The following is a 26,669-nucleotide window of genomic DNA, read 5'->3' on the forward strand; positions in this document are numbered from 1 at the left end:
TCCACATCTTTTATTTCACGTCCGAACTATCTAAAGAGGTGACAGTTGCAAAAAGTACATTTTCATTCTGGATTTTCAAATCCACTTATTTCTTTCAATGTACTTTCATTTTTTTTTAACATTGGGTGAAGAGATTTATGATAAAACATCACTTAGTCAAATTCGGATTAACGCTGAATTCATATCAACATTATTACAATTTCAGTCAGTCTTAAATTTAATTGTTTTTTTTAACAATATTGGTATTCGCCTAATTTCAGCGATGTAAAAATATTTCTTGGGTCAAGTGTACAAAGGTAATTTAGCCCGTTAATTTCTGCAACGGTGTTGAAATCTCATCGACTAAGCAGGTGTAGGTATATTCAAAGTTTATAATTAAACCAACGACTGTGACCCGACAGCGTTCAGACATCGTAACAATAGTGAAATCTCAGCGCATAACACGAGAAAGAATGTGTTACTGTCAGAGCTGCAATTAAGCTACCACCGACTTCTTTCCATTTCTCCTTACACGTCTGGAGTATAATGCCTACAGGAGTTTCTATTTTCGTTAAGGTATATAAATATATAGGTGTATATATGTATGTATATATGTATAATCGTGCAGCAAACCACGCTAGAATAAATTGAGTCGGAAGGCAGCCAAGTGCGTTGGGATCAGTGAGGATTCGTTGGGAAAATATCGGCATCAAGCATTGATTTATTTCGGCCCCTAGGGTGCTAATTAGTGCGACGTTATTCGGCGTTATATACGCCACATTCACACGAGATCCGTAAAGACTGGATCCGAAGCAGGGTGGCAATTTTAATGCTGCATCTATTTCTTTTCATTGTTGGACTGATTTATTACGCCGGGTTGGATTATTAATTGTAAACCGTCATTGTGGGTCCCAGATCTCTGTTTCATTAATACAAACAGCAATTAATTAGGTAATTACTTTGTACATTCCCACGTGCGGTATAGGGTTTATTATATACATATATATATATATATATATACATACAAGCAAACCTTTAATTGATCAATTAACTGTTGTATCGTAACTAACTAACGTATACCGGCGTACTTGCATGGATTTTTCTTTCCAAGATCCATATTATTGCGTGTGCAAGTTACACAACTTATTATTCATAAGGTTCTTTTAAACGAATTAAATTATTTACTGAAAGTAATCAGTTTACACGTACGAATTATAACACGGGACGTACAGTGTTGTAATTTTTCTTTTTCGCTATACAATAATTTATTTTATATACTTTTGAGAACACTTCTGGGTACATACTTTGATGCATATCGTTGATAAATTTAACCTGATCCGAACTCGAATAATCTCGATAATAAAGATAGTCTAGATCGATCGTCTTTCAATAGTGTTCCGGTCTTCTCACTGTCCGTTAAAGTCTAACACCCGCAGTTCCACATTTCCGAAATATGGGAATTGACGTGGCATGCCGAGACCGGAAACGAACGTTTTTCCAGAGTCGATGGGGAAAGAAAAACAAGAAATTCGAGTCAATATTTCCTACCCTCTTCGGTAGATTTCAAAAGCTATTTAGGGCACGCGAGAGTGAACGTCTTCGGATGCAGCGAGTGCGGTTATCGGTACCGGATGTTGTGCGTTCGCCAGTTCATTGTTACCACTGACTTCCGCCGGACCCAGGATATTTTTAGGCGTGCAGGTTTCAATTATTATCGCTTCCTCGGCTGGCTCCTCCACGTTCACGTATATCCTCTTAGCCGCGTAGGCCAGCATCATCATCTCGACAAGCATCAGGAAGTTGTAGGTTACTAAAATTGTAGAAGAAAGAATCATGGAAAAATTCGCTGTTAATTCCTGATATGTTTTATTGACATAGACTGTTTCAAATGACGGCGGATTGTTTTTTATCCTCGGAACAAACTATTGGAATATTAACCCTTGCAATGCGAATCTCACGTGTATGACACTGGTGACACACCGGGGTCGCTGGACACCCCGCGTCAAAAATCATCGAGTAGAAATCGAGAGATCGATTCGAATGAAATGCGAAAATTCTGGGTTACTCTCCGACTGTTACGTTCTGAAGCAAATCAGTTATCTTTAGGAAAATGAAATTCATAAAACAACAAAATACCAAAAAATGGATCGTTCTATTCAAGAAATCGCAACTCACTGAACTTTGAATATTTTGAAGTGAAAATCGAGTGAGTAACTATCAAGGACACAGACATTTAACAAAAAAATATGGAGATACTGCGCAATTAAAAAAAGGTATTTATTCTTGTGAGTGAAGTTGATTTTTGGAAAAAAAAAATATACGATTTTTACTATATTTCATTATTTATCTTGGATCAAATCAGATTATTTTGGATGTTTTTCGTATGGAATTTACGGTAAAGATCCCGTAGGGTCATTTTGACCCCGGTGTGCAGCGAAAGGGTCAATTATCGGCTTAAGAAAACAAATCCTTCCGAAGAATAGAATTTTTCTTGCATTTCCGACAATGATCGGTTCCTTGCAGGATGTAATATTTTCCCATTTGTTTATTCCAGTCCTTTAACGGGCTTTATAAGGATAATTATTTGTACAGTTTTACATCGATATAATCGAATAGCAAAAATTCATACTTTCGGACAGGTTGTTTAAATGAGAAAGAGGCAAAGAATTACTTGCGAAAATTCTACGAAAAGCTAATTGCAACTAAATATGTGGTGATTTGAAAAAAAATATGTTCATTAGTTCTTTTTTTTCCTCTCTTTCAAGTTTGTGTAAACACCAATCTCGAATTATTTATTGGCAATTTAAACCATTCTACGGCATCTATTTTCTTTCACCATTTATTCAACTGATTTCTATCTATATTAATAAAAGCTGTTATACCGACGAATTGCTCGTGTAAGTAAAAATTTTGGACAAAAATTGTTTATGTAGATTGTATACATAGATCTTTGTGCAATTAAATGTTTTGTTATGAAAATTTAATTTTCTTCCGATCATTTCGAAAATTGATATTCATAATGACCGATGAAATTTATCTTGGAAATTATCAGCACTGACTTTACCCAACTAAATATCTGTAAAAAATTGGTTGAATGAATCGAGTAAAACTCATTCCACTTTTGAAAATGGCATAAAATCATCTTCAACCGTCACTGCAGGTTTATTGAATTTATTCTGAGGTGAAAAATCTTGGAGATAAATAACTGTTTGAGAACAAATCGTGAAAAACGTGACATTTTTTTTCTCATCTAGGCAATGAAATAAACAACCATGAATAAAATCCGAGACATTCGATGGTGTGGGATTCCCCGTTTGCTCACTTGTACATTTTCCGCTTCGCTGGCTCTCGAGAGAAAATTAGACGATGCAGGATGTAAGTTTGTTACGTACGTCGGCGTCGTGAACGGAAGCGTGTTTTTAAGGTCGAATAAGCGTCGCCTCGTGTCAAATTGGATAATTCCGAGTTATTTTGGAACAAACTGAACGCGACAGCCGAACGTAATAAAAGTGATAAACTTTTACTCACGGTTAGCATAAATTTGGGGTGTTAACGGAGGGTGGCATGGAAAGACCCCGGCACTGGGGAGGTTTTTCACGATGGTTCCCTGGAGTTTGGAAAAGAGTAAAACCATTTGGCACACCATTGTCCTGCGAGGGAGGGATGCGTCTGAAAACGACAAGTGAGTCACTAAATCTGACGTAAAAATCTAGCCGAAATTAACGGCTTGAATTCAGTGTCACGATTTTTAATCGTCTTTTCTCTATCGTACCAAGAAAAACCTTTTTTTGGAATGCGGTAATTTTGATCAAGTTACAATTTTACCAGCGTTCTAGGATGGGTAAAAAATTAATTGATCCACTAATTTTCAGTAAAGGCTTTGAAGAAGCTTTAACTTAGATTCCATTCCTGATCTAAATTCGACGAGGAATTTCTTAGGAAATCTGTAAAGCGACTAATTTGTTATCTGCTTTTATAAACACGTAACTTGATATTTTTAAATTACCTGGAGAGCAATCCTGCAAACTTTTGGTTGCCACGGTTAACCCGTAGAGGCCAAAAAGTAGACTAGTCAGAGCCATTGGCTGCAAGTATGCTCCGTAAATCCGTGCAAGTACAGAACTTTCCGCATCCAAGAAGAGAATAACGCAGCTCGTTAAACCCTGCAAAATTCGGCGATGTCTCAGTCTAACACGTGCGATAAAACTTAAAAATTTTAATAATTGAGAATAACAATCATGGTAAAAAGTTACACCATGATCACGTTGAGACTATAACGTGTATAAATATGTCGTTCTTTTGTTTTCATCTGTTTTGATTTTTCAACGTTTCAACTCATTTTATTCAGCCTATGCGAGCAAGCCTTTGAATGTTCCCCTCAATTTTTTACTCCGTATAACTCTGCAGTAAATTACAGTAAAGCGATTAGCACGGAAAACCTTGAGAACACTTGTCTGAAATTACACCCAGCTGAATCGAATCTATACTTTCGTATTGACACAGTGTTTTTGATGAAAACTTTCTGCGAAATTGAAAATAAGCATAAAACTGAGAGCTTCAAAGACAGAATTTGAACCATTATTCTTATGCGTGATTTCAAATGATCTTATGACTTGAATATGCAGAACGAACCGTTGACAGCTGTGTCTTTTTTCTGATTTCTCTTTCTCTCTTTCTCTCTCTCTCTCTCTCTCTCTCTCTCTTTCTCTCTCTCTTTCACACTCTCTCTTCTCTCTAACACGCTGCAGCACAAGCGCCAACTGTAGATAGCACCGAAGAATCATATTATAGTAAATTGAATAGCGCGCGCTTTTCCTTACTTCCTTTTACACACTTCCATCGCATTCACAAAATTAGCCCCGCCAAATGATGCTCCACATCAATTTTCGGGAAATATAACCTCATACTTCCCACGCATGCGGGAGAAAAGTGCTTTTTGTTCCCGCATATGAGGGAAAAAACGTTAGGAAGGAATAATATGCCACTTTTTGTCCCGCTATTCAGGTAAAAAAAGTTATCATCGTTGAGTCGGAGATAATCAAAATAATTTAAAATATCAATGGCAATGAAACATTGAAACATTCTGGCATCGATGTCAAATACATTCACTGCGAGAAATTTTTAGTTCCGGTTACCGCTCAGTCCTTAACTATTTTCATTTTTTACAAAATGAAAATTAGTTTTGTAGCTATTACCAAAAAGTCTAGTATCCGTTACTATTCTTTCTCATTACGATCACTGCTGCTATATTTTTCTTGTGACTGTTGCGAAAATTTAATGCTTGTGCAAGAATAAATTGACGTCAAAGCCTTATTTAACTAAAAAAGTAGAGGAAACCGAAGAAATCGATTTTGCTTTGCAATAACCAAAAAAGGATCGACGATGGCGCAAAATGGTTACGTGTACCTCGTTTTTTGCAAAACAGTTCTTTTAACGTGACCCATTTTACCGAATTTTGCTAGTTACTATAACAAATGAAATATTTCTCAGTGTTGTGAAACCGATTTTCAACATTTCACTGATTCGACTTCTCGTTGTTCCGACTCGGCGAATCCTGGAAGAGAATAAGACTGACCTGAACGATGGTGAACTGAAGAACACACAGCCGAAGCCACGTGAGGTTGATTCTGTTCATTTCGGGGTTGGAGAAAGGTAGACAAGGCCAGCAGCAGCAGGGCCCAACTTTGAGGAGCATGGAGGGCGGTTTACTGACGCTTCTGTGCCCCAAGTCAATTAGGAGAAGAAACAGCCGATAAAGGGAGACCGTCAGGCATATCTGAGTCAGGCTCTCCGACAGCAGTTGGGCTCTGTGTGACAGAGAAGAGAAAGAGTGAGATCCCGGTGTCGGGGACCATTAGGGCGCTAACCGTTGCCTATTAATCAATACTGTCAACCCCCATTAGGGCCGAGGTGTGTGCGTAAATTTTTCAACCAGCTCAGTGCGTCTTTTTGATACTCCGAAGTCGTCGAGGGCCGATTCTATTCCCCGGAGAAAACTTTTGCTTCGCTTGGCAATTCGGACTTGAAATTTGCTAGTGCACACCTCGAAAACAAACGAAATCCTAAGCCAACACTCGTCGAGGGGCAAGCCGACAAATCCCTCAAAACTCGAGGTGTAACTCTAGGCGTGTCAATGTTTGCTGGTAGACGGAGGGAACGGCTCATCATTTAAGCCTCGCTGGTCGAGATTAAAGATAATAATGGATTATCCGCTGAGTGAAATTTTTGTTTATTTTTTTTTTCTTCTCAAAATTCTGCAGACTATTTTTCGAAATATGGGAAGAAGAAAAATTTGTCGTATAGTGAGTAGCTCGCTCGAATATAAATTTCGTGAAACGCGATGAGGAATGATATTCTTTTTTTTTTTTTTTTAAGAAGAACTCAAAATTCAATTTATACGAATTATAAAAATGCAATGAGTAATCAGTCTGTCGAGTATCTTGGCTTGAAATTTGTGAAGAGTAGTTGGGGTGGAAAAAAGAGTACATCGTGTTGGAAGAACATTCTTTTTGTCGAGAGCTTAAAAAATTTGGCGATTAATATCAGACATAATGTTTTGATTAACAATTTTTTTTCTTATATAATTAAGACTTGAGCAAGCGTTGAATCTTATTAGCGTTTCATTGAATTTTCCAGTGATACTGATTCGGCAAATTCAAACAAGAATTTTTAAAAAATTCATAACTCGAGAGCAAATTGAAATTCGATTAACAAAAAAAAATAAATAAAAAAAAAAAACTAAGAATTCTACCATAAAATTTAATCCGATTCTGAAAATAATTTCATCAGAAAAATTAGTCCGCCAATGTCCGAGCTGCGTAACTATGCCGAAAAAAATCTCATATCTTGTGAAGTTTTCACTATTTCCAAATACCGCCTCAGGGTTTTGCTGAGGATTTTCTCTCGACACAGCGCGCGATCATTGGTAATATTAAAATCGACACGATCTATTAAGCGCGGCTTCGACATCGAATTTTTTCTCACCTAGGTACGGCTGTGGCTAACAGGCTGCAGAGACTGGCGATTGGGTAGATGGAAAGTACGATGAGACAGTTGGTCTTGTAAGCAGCCGTCTCATTCTGCAACGTGATGTTGTAGACGGCGTCTATTATGAGGTAGAAGGTGAGGACGGTGAGCACGGAACCCACGCCGATCAGACCAACCCCAAACGATCCCAGACCTGGAATTATAAAAATTATGACGTGCTTTGACCGGCTGACGCGTTGGTCGTAATCCGTTGAAAGGCGGATTAGATATACTCAGGTATAAAATGAGCTGAGAGTTGAGATCACTGATTAGTTGATCGGAACTCGACTTTATTGACCAGAGTCTACGGTGTGGATTCGTGTTTGAATTCAGAAACACACTACTCGACATTTCAGTTTTATTTTAAAACAAATTTTCTTTCAAGTATGTCATTTTTGGACTTTTTAAAATCGTGGTTGTTCTCAGAAGTAGGGAAACATTGACGATATTAATTTAGCTTCGTCGCGGAATATTTAATATCAATTCTTTACCTCGGACTATGTACGGAGAAGATTATCGAAACGAGACTTGCTTGTGTACAAAATTTGCAGGTAATGGAATTTATAAAGCTTATTTTCGGGATTGAAGAATAAAAGCACCGAAAAATCTAGCTGAGAATATTATGGTCAATGAATTAATGTCTTGTAAGCACAGAATACAGATTCCGAAATACCGACTGGACAAGTTGTGGCAATATTGTACAAATTAGTTCGACAAACTTACAAGATCATTGGCGAAATATCGCGATTTTCTCTACGATGTCGTAACGCAAATTTCTAATTGCCTGAAATACAACACGGATACACCAAAAAAGGAAAAGAGAAAAAGAACGTAAACCTGCGGTTATTGAGTGAGCTGTTAAGCCGGAACCGGTTTATTTTTCGAAATAAAGATTCGCCGAAATACGCGAAATCAAATAATCCGAAAGTGTTTCAGAAATCGGTAAATGAGAGACAAAGGGGATGATCGATAGTTTTCATTTCATAAGTGAATCAATGGACATCCTCGACGCATTTTGTGTCGTTCAAGTGCGGGGATTGGTCATTTGGCACGCGGGTTGTTTCGTCCGTGCAATATTGCGAAGTTACTTGAAATTGCACAACAGTGCCGTATCAACCAAAGTCGTTGCCCGGTGAAACGCGTAACGTAAACACAGGCATAGCCGACGGCGTAAGTTTAAGTAGGCGAAATATAAACTATCTATCTTCGAACCGAAGAGAGTCGCGTTGAGTTTTGACGCAGGCAACGAGCTCTCAAGGCCGAAGTATCGTTGCCTCTCTCTTAACTTTTCTCTGAAAATTACTTCACACCGGGAATGAATCAGTGTGTAACTCTCTCGGTCGAGCTCTCCTATTAAACCGGGTGACTCGTAACGGATGAACGAATGCAGGTAGTTAAACTTCGAGAAGCGTAATAACGGCCAAAGAAATCCTTTCGAAAAGTAACTCCAATCGGGACTCGGATTTTGTAAAAATCTTGTCTATGATGGTAAAAAGTAACTCGATCGGTCACAAAAAAGACAAACGGAAACGCGATATGTTTTCGGGTCAAATCACGTGAAAAGTTAAACCTTGATTTAGGGAGTTTTTTGGTTTCAGGTTTCTTTCACCTGCGTGGATATCGCAACTCGGTGACGTATAATGCACAAATCTAACTCTACAGGTGAGAATAATCGATTAAAGCGGGTAGTAACATCTTTTTTTTGCTATTACGAAAAAAAAGTAATCCACGTAATTGAGCATTATTGTTTTCTATAAAAATCACTCGACTTAGAATGAAAATTCGGTTTTATTCAATGATGCAGTAATATTCTAATTAATCAATTACACTTGAATCAACAATAAAACTTAAATCACAAGGTTGTGTACAAAATACAGATTACACTTGTACTAGGATTTAAAATTACAATTTTTATTAATGAATAAACGTACTAATGAAATTGCATTTTGTAGTTAGAACCTGTGATAAAACGCAAACTACACATGTATTCTTCAATTGAGACGTCACGTTGAAACAGCCAAATAAAATACGAATTAGACTCGTACTCTGTAATTAGATTAGAATATTCGTTGCGTGTATAATTTGTAATCAAAGTGTAATCGATTAAAAATTGTAATCGGGCAGTGCTCGCGTACATTGGTCGTATCAACCGTCGACTGTTACATCCAAAGTATATCATATGGTAAATTTTGTTTCTCTCTACGGTTTTTATTCGTCGTTTCAAAGCACGTCGAAGACCGTGGGGCTGACCCGCTAGAAACTAGGAACAGGCTTTTCATCGATCTATACAACGCCGCCATGAGGGATGGCTACTCTTTGGGGACTCGTTGCCGGAGGCTGCCATGCAGCAGGCTCCCCTCAAAAGTATCCTGGTCTTGCTATATTCGTATCTGGTTATCTGGTCACAAGGTGGGTGTCCCTTGGCATTCCATGACTAAGAGTCCCTCTCTCGCCGTTAGAAACCCAAAAATATTTCCCCTGGAAGTGACGCTGGTTTAAGATGGGCGTAACACCGTGACTGGTAAGTCTCTGAGTTTTCTCGGCTCCTTAAATTTTCGACATAACGGGGCATTGGTAATAAAAGAGTCGAACAATTTTTTGTTTCCTTATGAATATCGCTGTAGTGTTTGAAAATAAACGTTTGCGCGATGAGAAATCGTCAATTCTGTTGACTATTTTGTAAACAGTTATACTGTAAGTGGTATAAACCATCGGACCAAGTTTCAAGTATTCGATTCGTACCAATCTTTCTTGTACCGGATAAGAGACATTGTTCGTGAATTAAATCGAGATAGCAATGTTCGCTGTTTCCATGTCCGTAATTGAAAGAAGCTATGGATACTCACTGAAATAAAAATTCATCCGCTCTTGATTAAAACAATGTACAAGCTATCGGTAAAATCTGACATATTTGACAATGAATGAATCTTCTAGATCTTCAACTATTTTCAAGCAATTTAAAATGAAAAACAGATATCTGAACTCTTGTTTATAAATTTAGTAGGTATACGTGTTCTTGAATTTTCAAAAAACCATCGTAGCCTTCGAATATCCAAATTTGACAAATACTCGGTGTTCGACGATTTCGTATTAAAATCACCGAAAGGGTATCGAATTCGACTCACCAACTTACTCAATATCGAAACTCTTCGTCACTGCGGTACGGAACATTTCGCTACTATTGCAAGTGATCACAGTGTCGGCATGCATCGGGTGTTTGTATTTCACAACGGGCACCCGGTAGGTAGAAATAGGAACGTGGGGTGACCGGGTGTCCCTGGCCCATGAAAGCGAGAATTTTGGGGTGTGGAGAGTCAAAGAGAGTTATGGACCACGGCCGATTAGGTGGGATTGATGAGTTTCGCCGAACGTTGCCACGTGGCTGACGTTCCGGTTCACAGAGTCTGCGGTGAAATTGTCGTCTGTGACAATCACGGGATGGAATTATCTCTATGCTCGACGGCGCTGTATTAATTTCAATTCGCTGAGTAGGTATGTACCAACATGCGGCACTGAAATCAGATGCATGGACCAAAGAACCGCCGGATCGACGTAATAAACTTGGACCACAAGCCTACCGCAACTGCTTTGGGCGTCTGATATTTGTGAAAATTGTGCTTCAGTGATGGCCTGAAATTAAGCAAAATTTGGGGACTCGAAAATCTTGAGTTGAAAAGGTTTCACACGCAGAAAGTTTGAGCAGTAAACGTGACTTCCATTTGCAGGGTACGTATCGTCGATGAGAGATTTATAGTCGGCTATGCTTGCCGTGGTTTCTTTCTCGTTTCTATTTTGAGTACCGATTCTTCTTACCTACTTCCTTCAGGGTGCGCACTGCCCCACTTCTACTCCAGAGTACATGCGCTATAAATATTTCTAGAAAAAGAATCGGGAGAGTTTCAGATACACAGGAGGCGATGAGCCACAGGATCTTACACGTTTGTGAAACGATCGGAACCGATGTCGCACTTCTTTACTACTAAAGTCGAATTTGATCGAAATCCAGTTTTAGAATTATAGAAAAAATGGCGCCACCGTATCGTTTAATCAAAACCTGTTTTTCATCATTTATTTTCCGAACAAACACAGTTTTACATTTTATCGGATAAACGTAATCGGCTGTTGTTCCTGTAACGGAAAAATACTACAGTGTGTATTGTATAAGCATGCTGAAGTTGAGTCGTTTCTCACGATTGGACAATCATTACTTAATCTTATTTAGATTATACTGACGTAATGTTTTCACAACATCGATTTAATTATTTACTTTCAAGCAGCTGTAGTATTTTCGTGAAAAACTTGAGCACAGTTTTCCGTTCAAGCATTTTATTTATTCATATTTTCAGGTGAATTATGTATCGTAATGATTACATGTACCGTAGAACAAATCTAATACAAGGTTGAGAATTATTAAAAATAGAAGAAGTTTTGAAATCAGAATACACTCGGTGGTATTTTCAGTCGAAACCGGGTTTCATTGACTGCAATTTCACTCGTCTAACAACAGGAAAATTCTGGACATCACCCCATTTAGTGACGATCTCAATTTTTTAGGATTTCAGAAGCCTGAATAGCAAGAGAAGCTACTTAAAATACACAGCCCTTCAACCATGTACATGTTCTACAAAATGCTCGAAAAAATTTCCACTCCACGCAGAACAATAACAAATAGAATTAGAATTGCACTTCACGTGATTCGAATATCCGAAAATGGAACTTGTGAAAACATTCGTACGCGTTTTTTCTATTTTATTCACTTTCTGTTCGTCAAAAAGAAAACGTATCATTTTTTGTATTTTACAAACTGAATTTTTCACTCGGCACATCGCCGGTCCGATTTGATGCAAGAAATATCCTCATAATTTGCTGGTGTTTCATCGCTATTCAGCAATGATTAGTAACGTGATTACAGCGAGGATGAATAAGCACTGTCGTTCACTGAATCGTACATTCAGGCCTCTGTGAGTATTTTGTTAGCCCAGGTTAATGTACGTTGCATCACCCCAAGCACATTACAACACTCGTAGACGTATTATTTAAACGGGGTTCACTGGCTGCGTGTTGCCTCATTGTCAGCTTCTTGCCGCGCCGCCAAAAAAGGATCGGTCCATGCACACATGTTTGCAATGGAAAGTGCGATGACGTATATTGAATATGATAATTTTTCACCATTTTAAACGTGGGAATATCAAGTTCATGACTTTGTAACCAGTTATAAATGAATTTCCGACTCCGGTCAATGAGATCATTTGCTTCTTGGACGTGGTCTTCGTCTTCAATTACTTCGCGGCAAAAGTTTCGATAGTTTTCAGAAAAATATCTCGCTGAAGAGAAGTTGACTATTTCATTACGAAAATTTGGTAATTACTACCGGAAATAGCAAAACTCAGACGTCCTCTATGATAAAGTTTCTTTCTATGTCGCGGAGAAGCACAAAATTCACTGGAAAGCTGCATCTTTATTTTTCTCAAATCGTCTTTTTATTTTCTCCGCGTGCTAAACTTATACATATAGTGGATGTGAGTCTGAACACTCGATTAGCTGTAGGCAATTAAAGTTCCGTGTTCCAAGCTGTTATGACAGCTTTTCTATCATCAAACAGAATTGAAGAAACGTGTGTCACCTTATCGTGAACTGAGACCTCAGGCAAAACTTTTACATTTCACGTTTCGCGCGGTAAGCGGGTTTGAATATTCTTGTTCGAAAGTAGGTAAGCCGTCTTTTGCGTTGCTTGTAAAAAAATTTAAATCAATCCTGGAATTTGAATTAGCAATACGTTACAATTGAATTGACAACAAAATGCATCTTGACAAATTGGTGATGATTTGAATGAAAGACATTAGCGAGTTCGTGTAAGATCTGAGAATTTTTGGTGTAAAGGAACCACTTTGGGTAGTAGTGACAGCCTCTAGCGATGTTTGGGAACAACGGCTCAGCTGTTTATGATCAATATGCGGCCGTTCGGTAAATTTTAAGTATTCATCACCATGGTGTACCGGAAGTGTTTATTATAATCTTCAAACCGCGTACTCCACCGGGTCTAAAACTGTGGTTTACTACGAATCATTGTTAAACGTGAGATCATTGTTTACCTACATAGAAAACGAAATTGAATGTCAAGCTCTACTCGATGCTTCTGCAAATACCATCCATCGCACTTAGCGCATCATTCTTACGGATTATTGACATGTAGTGCGTATAGAATGAATGACAGCTTGAGGAAAGTTCGTCTTAGAATTAATACTATACAGAACTCAGCAGAAATTGCTCTCACTTCGGGACTCTTGATAATCGTCAACTGGAAATGTAGGGGATTCTCAAAAAGTGTCTTTTAATTCACGAGAAACGCTTATTTGCGTCAAATTCTTGAGATATCCTTGGACTAATTGAACATGTAATGCTTGATACAGTACCAAAGTGATCTGCATGGAATTCATTTAACTAATCAACTAAACGCTAATTGAAGCAAGTGATTTGCGTCAAGTGTACTTGTATGTCAAATGTTAAGCTACCACAGCGGTTCATGACCACATGGGACAGTGTTTGCATGCGTCGGTGTGATCAAACAGGTTTGGCAGAATTCTATGTTTCTTTTGTTATTTTCGCGAAAACCTTAATTATAACTGTCCAGATGTTGAAGAAAATGTTAGGGATTTTCACAGTAATTTCAACGAACTCATTCCAGTTAATTGCGTTATTATACCTTATACGCGTCCTAGATTTTTCAACGACACGGTGACACGGACTTCTGCGGCAGGAACAAGCGATGCATCGGGTTGTACTTTCAAAATTGCGCTTTCTCCGTTGCATGGGATTGAATTACGTCAGCAGGTAGCTGGCTGCAAGTTAGCTGTGCGAACTCGTACATGCAGTCAAGGATTGCTGAACGTTTTGCGCAACTCGCGATTGATTCTGGATCGGACTTCAGCCATGGAGCTACACCGTGAAAGGCAAGAGAAACCTAGATCTTTCACTATCATTATCGACACTCCTTCTTGTTAATTCAACGTATCTATGATGCAGGCACGACGCAGAAACGTACGCGCCACACGTATTCACACAATATATGAGATCGTTGAATCTCTAACAGACACGTAACCGGAAAATAATAATCAACAAGCGAGTTGTAGGAGAGTATCGAACCATGGATCTACTAAATCTAGTCCCGTTACAGTTGTTTTATCGACTTGTGTTTTTCCTTTGTTAATTGGCAACTTAAGAAATTACTCACTCTCAATATAATCCACCGCACTAGGCACCAGATTCCAGTCGCAGGACTCATTCGTGATGAGATGTTGACTATGCTCGTAATCGAATGAGAAATTTTTAGTCATCTCGATCATGATGGTCGCTGTATGATCCGACGTGATGATTTTGTTTTCGTTGGATATCGAACTTCTGCCGGCTTCATCCGTGCAACCACCCGTGCATCTTGCGAATATGGATAAATGCGAATGAAAACAGTTACTTGAACAGTCAGAACCGAGTTTCTATCGGCGGCACACGTTCCACGGTGAGAGTCAGCCACTGAAGTATAAGAACTTGCAGAGCAACCAAGTCTTGGAACCATGTAATCCACTCTCCCACTTTTACCCCCGACATCGTGATAATTTCGTAACCATACCTTTTTCCACTCACAGAAGACTGATTGAGAGATATGGCGGATGGCGAAAAATTCGTAGATTTCTTTCCAGTATTGTGGGTTAAATCACTTCTCTCACATGCCTCACAGAAAAATGCTGATACATGGTGCAGGTACAGTCGATAATTTCTTACAACTTATGCAGTCTGAGATGCTACACGAGCGAAAACAGAAGAACGTCGATGTGCATGTGATGTGCAGAAGTTTTGGATCAGTTCATAGAGACGTCAAAACCGACTTCGTCTATTATTAGTTTAGTTCAGTTTATTTTATTTATTTGCACAGTCGTGTGAGCAATTTAGACAGTAATTTTTTACATTAAATTCAAGATCCGTTACGTGTACCTCCGTGTAGAGTGCTTCGCACTTTCCTACATAGGTTTGGAAACTTTAACGTAGAGTGTACAGGGTTCAGCATTCTTTTTGTGCATTATTGTGTTGGTCTCGTTCGTCGTGTGGTTTGACTTCTAGTTTCGATCAGTTTTATTCCGGGTTCGTAATTTTGTCCAAGTATTGTTTCCCTTTGCCTAAAATCTATCGTTTTATTGTTTTTGTGTTTTTTTTTAAACTTGAATATTGGCTGTTTTCTCATTTCGTTAGTCAGTCTGTTCGTATTATAGATGCCGAATCTAGATGAATTTTAGATTTGAAGCTATAACAAAATACGAAATTCTCATTGCGTACGGCCCCAAATACTCATTGCGTAGAAACGAAGATATCCATTCGGATAACTTGAAAAAATTCTGGGATACTTTTTAACTATTATATTTTAAGGCAAATTAATTATCTTTAGCAAAATGAAATTTTTAATACGGAAAACAAAGTTTATAAAACAACAAAATATCGGCAAATGGATCAGCCTACTCAAAATATCGTAACTCACTGAATTTCCAATATTTTGAGCTGAATATTGGCTGAGTAACTCTCAAGACAGATATGAAAAAAAAAAAAAAACGCTGAGATACTGCGCGAAGAAAATAAAGGAATTATTTTGAGTGGGTGAATTTGAAGTTTTGGAAAAAGAATGAATTAAAGATTTTTACGGTATTTTATTACTCATCTAAGATCAAATCAGATTATTTTGAATGTTTTTCATACAAAATTTACGGTGAACATGTCGCGGGGTCATTTTGACCCCGATGTGCAGCGTAAGGAGTTATTTAAAAATTCCTTCTGTCACGCACACGCCGTTGAGTTAGCACCTAGTTTCTGATTCCTATGAATAAGAATTCATACTTTCAGTTTCTCGTTGCATAGGCGTAACGCGACATCAGTACAGTTGTAGGCCAGCCCTGGACGTTGTTTCCGTGATGGCAGCAGCTAACACAAACTTCTGAATTATAAAAGACAGTATATAAGTACAAGTCGGGATATACGGATATCAAAGTGTTGAGAAACGGATTTATCTCGCTTTCGTGAAGATCGGGGATTCGGGAAATTGATCTCTCATTCCATCCCGACGTTGAATTCGAGGAAGCAATCAAGGCTGTCCGGTTACTTTTTCGACCACTTTTACGCGGCCCTCATTTCACGCATTTCTCCATTGAAAGATCCTACATTCAACTGTCCACTAATACCGATCGTCCTCAACTGTAGATAAAACAGACTTAGCACCTGAAGGTAATTTTCTGTTACCTACAGCTGCTGGTGGAAACAGCTGTGGTCTGTTTTATCTACAGTTAAGAAGCGCTCCTGGCTCACCGTTTTCAAAAAATAGACAGCTAGGTGATGATCTGCCGTGGGTTAGGAGGAGGTAGGAGGAGATTTTGAGAGTAGCTGATATATTGTGCAAAATTGATAGAATAAAAACAAATATGTTTACGGCTTATTATCGTATTAACGGTTAATTATAGGCTTTCGAACGTTATTCATATCTATCACCGTAATATTTGGCTACGCAGTTACTCGGTTTTTTTTTAGTCATTGCCCGATAGCGGTGCTGATTGAAATTATGAAAATGAGGTTTATGAGGTTATTTACGAAGTTTAATGCTTTACATATTTTCTGCTTATTAACGAATAAAGTCGAAAAGTTTTTACGAAACGAATCGCAGGCCTAAATTAAAAACACAACAAATTGTTATGTATCCTCACAGCGGCGAAAATACTTAAAGTTGAAAGTTCAAATCACATTGATTTGGTGTCATTTTCAACTTGATTCTTCTAAAATCAGTTGCAGCTACAAAATCTTCTCTTTGTTGGCAGCAAAAGAATATTGCTTTGATCAAACAAACTTCCCACTCACTCGGTATGGTCAAATGTTTCATTTTAGTCGAACAAGAATAAAGAGAACGACAAAATACAAAAATAAAAATTCGTATGAAATAATCGGAATATTTTATGCTTTCAACAGAATATCAATGAATGCTCATGACGCGAGCTCTAAGATCTGTGGTGCCTGATATCTTTTTTCAAATGGTATACCATTGAGAAACATCAGCGGCAATTCAACACTTGAGAATTTCCAGTATAATTCGGAAAATTCCATAGAAATGGATATTACAAGTACCGAAATACTAAAAGGCATATCCTATTCGAAATGAAGTGCATTTTTGTAAACCGGAGTACGTGAAGGTACCGTTCGAATGAGCCCCATTTGAGTTGAACCGGTCCAAAATTGGCAAACTCGGTACTCATGATGCGAGAAGGGGAAGGTCAAACACTGTTATATTACGCATCGTCAACTGTGGGAAATTACAAGCAACTCAAGTTACAAGATCTAGGAAATCTCGAGTCACAGACCCTGCACTGACACAGAGGAAGCTGTCGCTTTCTTCCTTCCGGGATTTACCTAGCTCGTTTTTCAACTAGAACACAAGATCTGGAAAATTTCGAGCGTGATTGTTGCGCGACGAAAGACGCGCTCGATTCGCAAGGTAATTAAGCAGATCAGTGCATGTCAAAATTAAACGTCCACGGATCGATTAAATCGATGGAACGAATAGTATGAGATCAGAGACGTGAAAGACAGGCCGTGCTGAGCTGTAAAAAGCGCGTCCTGATCAATGCTTGATCCAGAAGCGCAGAGCTGTAAATCGATTGGAATGCCGTTTCTCCGCAGTAAAAGGATTTCATGTGAAATGAAATGTAGGGTTGATAGAAATTCTGCGTTTATTTAATCAAGGAAAAGTTTCACTCGTCCGTTCTCGAGGATTTATCTCGAAATTGATCATCGCTGTACCGTATTTTCTACTTACTCGCTCACGTTCCTCCATCGCGTTGCAGATCTCAGATTGCGTACCACGCGTAGCACTCACACGTTGTTTGCTCATAACGCAGAATACACCATCGGCAAGGAAAGTTCAAACTCCGATGGCGTACGTCTTCACTTATAATTCCTACATGGCTGCAGTATAATGTCGTCATAAATCGTCTAAGAGCAGTGATCGACTGCGGCGCGACGAAAGAGAATCCAGTATGGAAGATAGGGAGAGAGTTGGAAAGTAGGCCTCACTGGCTCAGTCAGTGCTAGACTGTGACTCGGACCGTTTGGACGTCAACATGGTGAGTCTTTGCACCGGACTTCAGTCAATGCTTTGTAACTAAAAGTGACAGACACCCGGTTCAATCCTTGTCAATTTTGTTAGAAAATATTCCGACTTTGTCAAAGTAATTCTCGTTTCATTTCTCCATTTTTTCCGCTACTTTCACTTCCAGCTTCATGCCTATCGTCCAAGTTCGCTCTACCTGTTAGTAGCGCACGCACTTTGTTCAAAATTGTAGTTTGAGAAATTGTGTTTAGTTTAGTCAAATTTTGAATTTATGTGAAACAAGTTCTATAAATCTCCTCAATACCTTTTTTGTAGTTTATTTTACTTTATTCGCGCGGGGTCGAACGTAACGAATATGAAGACTTGCTGCAGAGAAAAAATACTAACGAAAAAAAAAAAAAAAAAAATTGAGTGTGTGATAATCCAGGTCATTCAACAAGGTTAGCTACTTCCACGCGAATATACTAGACTACGTAGCTATAATTTATTATGAACGGATCATAGATCGAGCTGGGTTTTTCCCGGCTTATCCTTTCGCTCGGAACTGATTATAGATTTCGCAACGAAATGGATCGATGTAATTACGGATCGAGAATTATCCAGTGCATATTTTGTAAAAGCGACAGGTGCTTTGAGCTCTGCGTCTACGCAACTGAAAGTTACTTTCATTTTTGTCATCGAAATTGATAGGGTGACGATATTATTCTTTTTCTCGCAAACCCTGAAAGAACCTGAAAATCTTCCCTTTTAGTTTTCGCACGATCATGCAGAGCATCGCGTGAGGAGCCAGTCAGATGAGGTCGGGATAAAACATGAAAAGTATAAATGATGGCGTGCAAATACCTTCGGCATGTAATTGCCGATCATAGGTTGCGGGCGCCTTTGCAATCGGTCAACTCAGTCAAGGATCTGTTGCAACGACAGCTTATGAATATTGAAACGCTCACCGCGAGCATAACCCGAGTTTTCTCATATCTGAGCACACCTAGCCAAACCGCACCGCGTCCTCGACAAGGTCGCAAATTTGGGTTAATCAAGACGTTTTCTGCATTTCCAATTTCTCTACTCAACTGCACCTTCGGCGTTTAAAAGTGCCTTCAAAGATTCGTTGGTACTTCCACAGGTTGACATCCCCCTGCAGCTCAGACCGCGAAGGAACATGAAATTATCCGGTGTTTGGTACCCAGGTGAAACACCTTTCACCGCGAAGGACGTAGACCTCGATTAGACCGGCTTTTTACAGAGTTCTTTAAATCCTTTTCTTCTTTCTTTTTTTTTCTATTCTACGTCAACTCGCTGTTCTATTGAAGAAAAATCGATACCATTCAGAGAATAACATGGTTACTCAATATCTCTACCGATTCGTGCAGTTTCACGTATTGCTGACAAATCCGAAATCGCGGTTAGCAGAAGCTTTGCAATGTTTACGTAAGGATCGGCGTCGCGGCAGCTCATCTGTGTCAAAATTATAATATTCATCACGGTTGAATAAAAATTTTCTAACTGTTTTCTGTTAGCACGATCAAGGAAGAAATGACGTCGAAATTGGGTCGCATGAATTTGCATAGTTTTTTGTTCATTGCTCCGATCGCTCGTATTGTTTCTTCTGCAGCTTCTGCTTCTCATCAGAAGCATTGAAACTTAGCCATACCGATGCACTTCGAGTTCTGGGTCAGTTCACAGTTGCACGGTAATTACGAATCGTGGTTATACCTACGTCCCAATTCTGACACTGATATCAGAAAAAATTCTAGGACACAGCAGAATCCGATGACTGTCTGTAGAATTATACTCATTTACAATTAGGAATATTGTACAACGGTTCAGTTAGAACCCAGCAGCCGTATCTGGACTAAACAAACTTTCGATACAGTTAGTTGGGAGGTAGAAGCCGCTAAAATGTCTTTCTTAGCGACACGAAAATATAATTGAAACGTGACAGTGATATTGGTAAGAAAAAAAAATAAATAAATAAAATACCCGTGAAAAGCAAGGAAACTTATCAAAACTTCAGCTTTCTTCTTCTTATTCCAGCAGATTATTCTAAAACATTTCGTTTGTGTCGATAACTGGTTGACGGATCCAAGATTTGTATGTTTCAGTTCACTAATAATCCGGACAAATAACTTATACCGTCTCGGTTACGTTTGCAGACAGATGTTTTTCCGAGTAATGATCTCAACCGTTTCACTACAAATTCGGCGCATTTATCGAAGATGACGAGCATTCGTGAAACTTGGGCATAATTCCAAGCCTCATAATTTGGCGTCTATTGGGTTGCTCATGTGCAGGCAAGAATATGTGGTGATTGCTGAATTTTTTAGTGCTCTAGAAGCTCAGTAAGAAAATTCGTAAACATCCAAAACATGCTCGTAACATTGGGGTTTGGCCAACGAAATGTGTTGAAATAATTGTCACAAATTCAACATCGCTGCCGCGCTGTTTTGTCATGATCACGTAAATGTTTTGCTGACTCTTGTGATCAATGTTCAAGTAGGGATAACTAAAATTGAGCAGTGATTCAATTATTGAAAGGGAGCATATATAATCATCACGATTATTCATTCCGATATTTAAAATGTAATTTCAACGCAAAACAAAATTAATGCCTCTTGGAGAGGATTTATTTGGTATTAATGGTGTTAAGGGGGTATTCTAGTGTAGAAATTTGAAAAAATCGATTTTTTTTTTTTTTATATTTTCAAAGCTTAACCTTTTAAGAATGTGTCCTTGAAAGGACAAGTCAAAATTTCAATTATTTTCAGAGATATAGCTATTTTAGTGACACGTCTTCAATACTGGCTCGGCTGGAACGAATACTTTAAACGCGTTTTTCTCAAAACTACATTTTTCAAAACGGTTGCCATGATTTCTCAAGTTCTATTGAACCGATTTACTTGAAATTTGGTGAGAATCTTCTCAATACATGTCTCTATCGCACGAACCATTATTATAACGAAATAATAATTTTTACTATTTTTAAAAAATTCAGAAACGTCCAAAAAAGTCAAAAAAAACGTATTATTTTTTTCGGACAGCCGTAATTTGGCAAAAAAAAATTTTTTTTCGACTTTTTTTTGGTTAGTACGATAGCTGCATTTATGTAGATTAATAATCTTTTTTTTTTTTTTTTTCTGATGACCACAAGGGTAGAAATCGTGGCGACGAGGATACTGCCTTTTGTTTTCCCCTTCCACTTCAAGGACGCATAATTCCATGAAAATTTATTTTTTTGTTTTTAAATTCATTTTGTGTGCTCTTAATATATAAATAAATAAATGATGAAAAAATGGATAATAAAAATATCAATAGCTTTTATTTTATTCACCGTCAAAAAATGCTCGAAATTCGGGCCTCTAGACTAGAATACCCCCTTAAACAACATAAAGTAATCAATACCAATAAGATGCCAGATTAAATCTAGAATTCATCATATTTGCCAAAACGAGTTGATTTGTCGCACCACCTTGAGCGTATTTAAAAATTTGGCAAATATAGAAAACTTACAATCATTTCTAACGGTAAAGAGTCTGTGCAAAATAATTTCTTTTTTTGTAGTAGCCGTGTATACCGATTTCTTAGCAATCAATGGTCAAGCATTCCGATGCAAGGTCGCGAGTGAATTTTCGAGCCTCAGCGTGCAATACAACTATAATCACAATTGTTTTAGATTATCCCGCTCTGCCTGTTGGTCATTATTGGCCTGGGCCACTGCCAGGATGAGCTACCATCACGTACGCAGATTGAGACGTCGATCAATCGAACGATCGACGAAGTGGAGCGAATGATTCGCGAGGATCCCAGACTACCGCGGCTTTCACGGTCGGAAATAGTCGACATCTTGTTCAACATAACGTCGAAGGACGTGATCGATTCGAAAGCGGATAAGGAGAGCATCGACAAGGCGAGGATGGAGTACCAGAGAGCGCTGATGGTCGTGCTGCCGTACAGTCCGAATGCCACGCAGGAAAACCTAAAGGATCTGTACACGAAGCCGCCGATGGTCCAAATGGTTTCTGATACAAGTGACTCGGCCAACTACGAGATGAGTTATGACGAGGGTGAAATGGAAGGGGGAATAATCTACACGGAGAAATCGGGAGAGCCGAGCTTCGCGCTTGACACTCCCTTGGACAACCACGTGGCGTCGGACAACCCTGTTGAGCTGAAGGATGAAATCGAGGAGTCCACTGGCTCCTACGAGAATCATAGAGATACGTATTCCGAAGTGCTGGACCCGATCGATTTCAAGACACTTTCAACAGTTAGTAACTTCAGACCGATATACGACGGCAAACCGAGAGTCGTTCACGTCGAATCGCCCGAACGGTTCAGTTTCAACTTGAACAATTTACAAACCACCCCAAGAAGCTCTTTCGATTCGACCGACTCCATTGTCTATGGACAGGCTCCGGAACAGTTCGAGGACTCCCTTTCGACGGATTCGAAACTCGAGATCGTCTATAGCACTACCGTGAACACTAGGAAACCCCCGACGACGAAATTCACCGATGAAGTTCGCCAGGAGCTCAGTACCGAGTCCACTACAATGTCTTCGGAAACTACCAGTCACCATGTCCTGGCTTCAGACCAATGGCACTACAATGCTCCTCCAGCCGCAGTGGAACCCGTGAAACAGTATCCCGAGTACAAGTTTCCCGTTCAAAAAGTATCTTTGGAAAGTGTAATTTCTGAAGCTTCCAGTACCACGACGAGAATGCCCGAAATGACGATAAATATCCAAGGACAGAATAGCGAGAAGAAACATGGCTTCCAAATGGAGAACATGAGTCCAATGTTCGTTAATTCCATGTCGACTAGCACGACTAGTCCGGTAAAAACGAAATTCAGCTCGACATATGTAGCTAATTCTGCTGGAGTTCCCAAGGTCAGTCCTACCATGCCCCCCATGAGGTCAGAAATAAAGGATCTTCTCGCGTCCATCGGTCTTTCAGAGAGTAATCCAGATCAGCAACCGAACGTTGGAAGTACCGTGCAATTTTCTGGTTCGAATAACCTGGTCCCTCAGCAAATATCCGGCCTGGAAGTCCCGGGAACAAATTCTCCGTCAATTTTGAATCAGAATACGTTCGGAAGTTCCAACTACGACTACAAGAAGGGAACGCAAAACCTCACCCCTGATATGAGACTTCTCCTTCAGACCTTTGGCCTACAGACTTCCAAGAACTCAGAGACACCTTCCACTACTACGAAGAAGCCGACTCCTGTTATTGTCAACCTGAACTCTTATTCTAACTTCAGGCCACTGCCAACGATGAACGTGAAAGACCAGGATATGCGAGATTTCTTGGCCAAATTTGGCTTGGGCGATGGTGACAACCAGAAAACTCGGGGTCACAAGTCGGTAAAGACGAGGAAAAGCGCGGAGGCCAGTCCGCCGTCACTGATAGAGGCTGTGCCGGACAACATGAGGAAGATCTTAGAGAACATCGGACTGATCACCAGGTCGGAAAAGTCTTATCAATACAATGAGACGGTCAGTTCACATTCATCGAGCCTGCCCGGCACGCCGAAACTGCATGTCTTCAAGCCCCACGAAACGCCGGGTCATACTCAGGAGCAGAAGGAGAAGATCAACAAGCTGTTGGATACCGTAAGGAAAGTCCAGTCGGGCTCAGCGAATTCGCAGGAAGTTCAGGTCGCTGCTAAGGATCTTTTGGAGACGACGAAGACCCTGCAGAACGGTCCGGATCCGCTTAGCCTTGAGGAAATCCTGAACATTTACAACGAGGGGATCAAGAACGAGGTCAAGAGACAGGAGGACGCGACGACACCTGCGACCGACGGCGGAGCGGACAATGCGACACTGTTGTCAACTGGTATTCAGAAATTAATGCTATACGTTTTGGGAACTTCGCAATTTTGGGTTGGAAAAATTATTCAGGGGTTAACAAGGATCAGAACCGTGCTAACGAAAGCCTCTAATAAACTAAGAGAATTTGACGGAGATTAATTGTTTGACTCGTTACTAAAATTTCTGTCACTAAATAGGAACCAAACCTTCCTCTATCCAAGCTTGTCACTTACCGCCTGCAAAAGCTGTTATTCTGCGTGATTGGCTACAGTTTTTAACACTGCGCTCGAATGCATTGCGACCTCTACTAATCATCTTCTTGGTCTGTCTATCACTTCGTTTAAAATTGGGTTTTGGTAGATAGTTCATCTGCCGATGTGTTATCTGACTATGGATATCTTCCGCATTGAACGACTAACGATTTCCAATAATTAGCGATTTCCTCAAAGGGTCTCGCAGCTTTCTATCGGTGTTAGAAAGTCAACTGCTGCGCATTTAAGAGGTATTACGGAGGTCGAGAATTCAGAGGTGTAGTGTTTGGTATCTGTTGCATGAAGAACGTGAAGAGAAGTGACATAAAAGTATCGCGTGACGGTATGTGAACGACATAAGTGTGTTCTGGAGGCACGCCGTTACGAAGCTTTCGTAATTTACTTAACCACACCATGTCAGAATTTTTTGTTTGTTTATAATCCTAATTCTGAATACCACTAACAACCGGAAGGACTAAAATCACACACGAATTGCGGGATTTTTGAGAATGGAACTAAATAAAGAATTTATCGACGAAACTTGTAGAAACGACAACATCACCCACTGCAGAAACCACATCTTCAACGACTGCGCCGACTTTACCAGACCTCTCGATAGCTTCTGGAGCATCGAACATTGCCGACTTGGCAGACTCGTTCGGTGGAAGTACGAGGGCACCGGATCCTGTCTTACCGATGCAGAGGAAAACTGGTCTTTATTTCCTCGTCGACTGGAACACCTTCTTAGAGGTCGGTGAGGAGGGGTCTGCTGACAAGGTCAATTTAAGGTTCCAGCCCAAAGTGGGCGACAGGACAAGATTTATACCGGTTACCGTGCCGTGAAATCACTGCTTTTTGCATTCGCCCTCGTGACGCAGGGCTAAAATTTGGAGAATAGAGCGCCTGTAAATAATCCTGAACGTTCGTTCACCTAATCTGTTTAAATATGTTTATATTTTTTTTTTATTTCTTTTCGTTTATTGCTCACGGAAGAATCTATGTATTTATTTTCGTTCACTTCACAATTCTTGCAATTGATGAATTGAGGCAAAAAGTAGATTTTATCAAGGTGTAATCGTTTTTTGAAAAGCACAACTCTTTGAATCGATCAAAAAACATTGGGGTATCGTGTTTTCTGAGATTAATTTTATTTCGATGATCATCGTCATTCAGCACCTCATGATCATTATACCTATGTAGAATTTCATGGATAACAATTTTTCACCAAAGCGACTGGATACAGTAAGATTCCAAATTGATTGGTGGTGCACATGTAATAAAATTTAATAACATTTTTTCTTCAAATGTTCGATTGACTATTATCAGTATAAAATTTTTTGAATTAAATTGGAATACTTTTGTTGATAAATTTTCATTGGAATTTTGAGAAGCTAGAGATATATTTTCTGGTGAATTGATGACCCATGGAATTGAGGATGTATGGATCACACATTCCAATGAAAAAATTTGTTGCATTGAAAAATTATTGAACGGTATTGATTTTGACGGTATTGAATTTGACGGTATGAAACTCAAGTTAGTTGTCTGAATCTGTTCTCATTTTAAAAAACCTTGAGAATCGTAATATTGTTTGAATTTTTTGATGCCGAAATCGTATTGTTTGCCCAATTTCTGTGGATCGGGGTCCATCTTGCTTGTGAATAAATTGTAAGCTATAAATCACCTTGAATAAATTCCGAGCAACGCTAATTTGTTTAGAAGCAAGGCATGAGATTATTGAATAAAACCTCAAATAATTTTTATGATGAACTGATTAGAATTTCAGAAATACATTAATCTCCAGCAACTTATATCCGATCTATCGAAATTGGACAAACAATACGATATTGGCGTTCAAAAAATATAATAATAATAGAATTTCTTTTCACAATTCTTAATGACTGAGCTTTCTTTGTCTGAATTTAAGGTTCTCAATTTTTTTAAATATATTACGAAGACATTCCTTCAATTGGCTCTATTTTCATCGATTAACTTAAGTTTCACTTTTCCAACGTTGAGTGTAGTATTTTATTATATTTCGATTATTCTCTGGAATCAGATTAAGGATCATTTTCAATCTTACGATATCCAACTTATTTTGCACAAGGAAGATTATATTTTCATTTCAATGCAAGCATCGTACACAATTTCACCAAATTTGTATGCTCGTCTCCCTGAAACACGAACGAAGGATAATACAAATTTCAGCTGTTTCATAATATTAAACGTTTCTAAAAATTTACATTCAATGTGTAACGAGTTATGGGTTTACAATCAAACATATTTTTCATATTATACGTCTAATTATCTTAATAATTTATGTAAGTTATTTAATTACATAGTTTTGTATATCACGTGGTATGATAAGAATAAACTACCACCAATTTCAGTATATATGTTTACGTAATACATATTGTGCAGGTCCGCGTGTATATTGTATACATATACCTACCTATATCTGACACCA

General features: G+C 38.9%; 2 protein-coding genes across 2 annotated transcripts; one reads left to right on the forward strand and one right to left on the reverse strand.

Annotated features, from left to right (window-relative positions):
• Positions 1-208: 208 nt before the first annotated feature.
• LOC124184943 lies at positions 209-14,546 on the reverse strand. The gene is made up of 6 exons (XM_046575201.1): positions 14,237-14,546; positions 6,964-7,159; positions 5,555-5,786; positions 3,986-4,142; positions 3,508-3,648; positions 209-1,789 (listed from the first exon to the last, which is right to left on the reverse strand). The coding sequence occupies exons 1-6, from the start codon at positions 14,346-14,348 to the stop codon at positions 1,554-1,556; spliced, it is 1,074 nt and encodes a 357-aa protein (XP_046431157.1). The 5' UTR covers positions 14,349-14,546; the 3' UTR covers positions 209-1,553.
• Positions 14,547-18,001: 3,455 nt separating this feature from the next.
• On the forward strand, positions 18,002-26,565 carry LOC124184909. Its single transcript, XM_046575108.1, has 3 exons — positions 18,002-18,149; positions 21,807-23,976; positions 24,750-26,565. Exons 1-3 carry the CDS (start codon positions 18,147-18,149, stop codon positions 25,043-25,045), a joined length of 2,469 nt encoding a protein of 822 aa, XP_046431064.1. The 5' UTR covers positions 18,002-18,146; the 3' UTR covers positions 25,046-26,565.
• Positions 26,566-26,669: the final 104 nt, after the last annotated feature.

The sequence above is a fragment of the Neodiprion fabricii genome, chromosome 6 (genome assembly GCF_021155785.1).
Source record: "Neodiprion fabricii isolate iyNeoFabr1 chromosome 6, iyNeoFabr1.1, whole genome shotgun sequence".
NCBI lineage: Eukaryota > Metazoa > Arthropoda > Insecta > Hymenoptera > Diprionidae > Neodiprion > Neodiprion fabricii.

Excerpts from the sequence above, each read along its gene's own strand:
- LOC124184909 (XM_046575108.1), top strand. Across the intron at positions 23,977-24,749 it reads TGCGACACTGTTGTCAACTG|AAACGACAACATCACCCACT; the intron begins GTATTCAGAAAT and ends CGAAACTTGTAG.
- LOC124184943 (XM_046575201.1), bottom strand. The coding sequence starts at position 14,348 with ATGATCGAGATGACTAAAAATTTCTCATTCGATTACGAGCATAGTCAA. Across the intron at positions 3,649-3,985 it reads TTTGCAGGATTGCTCTCCAG|ACGCATCCCTCCCTCGCAGG; the intron begins GTAATTTAAAAA and ends TGTCGTTTTCAG. Across the intron at positions 1,790-3,507 it reads ACCCCAAATTTATGCTAACC|TAACCTACAACTTCCTGATG; the intron begins GTGAGTAAAAGT and ends CTACAATTTTAG.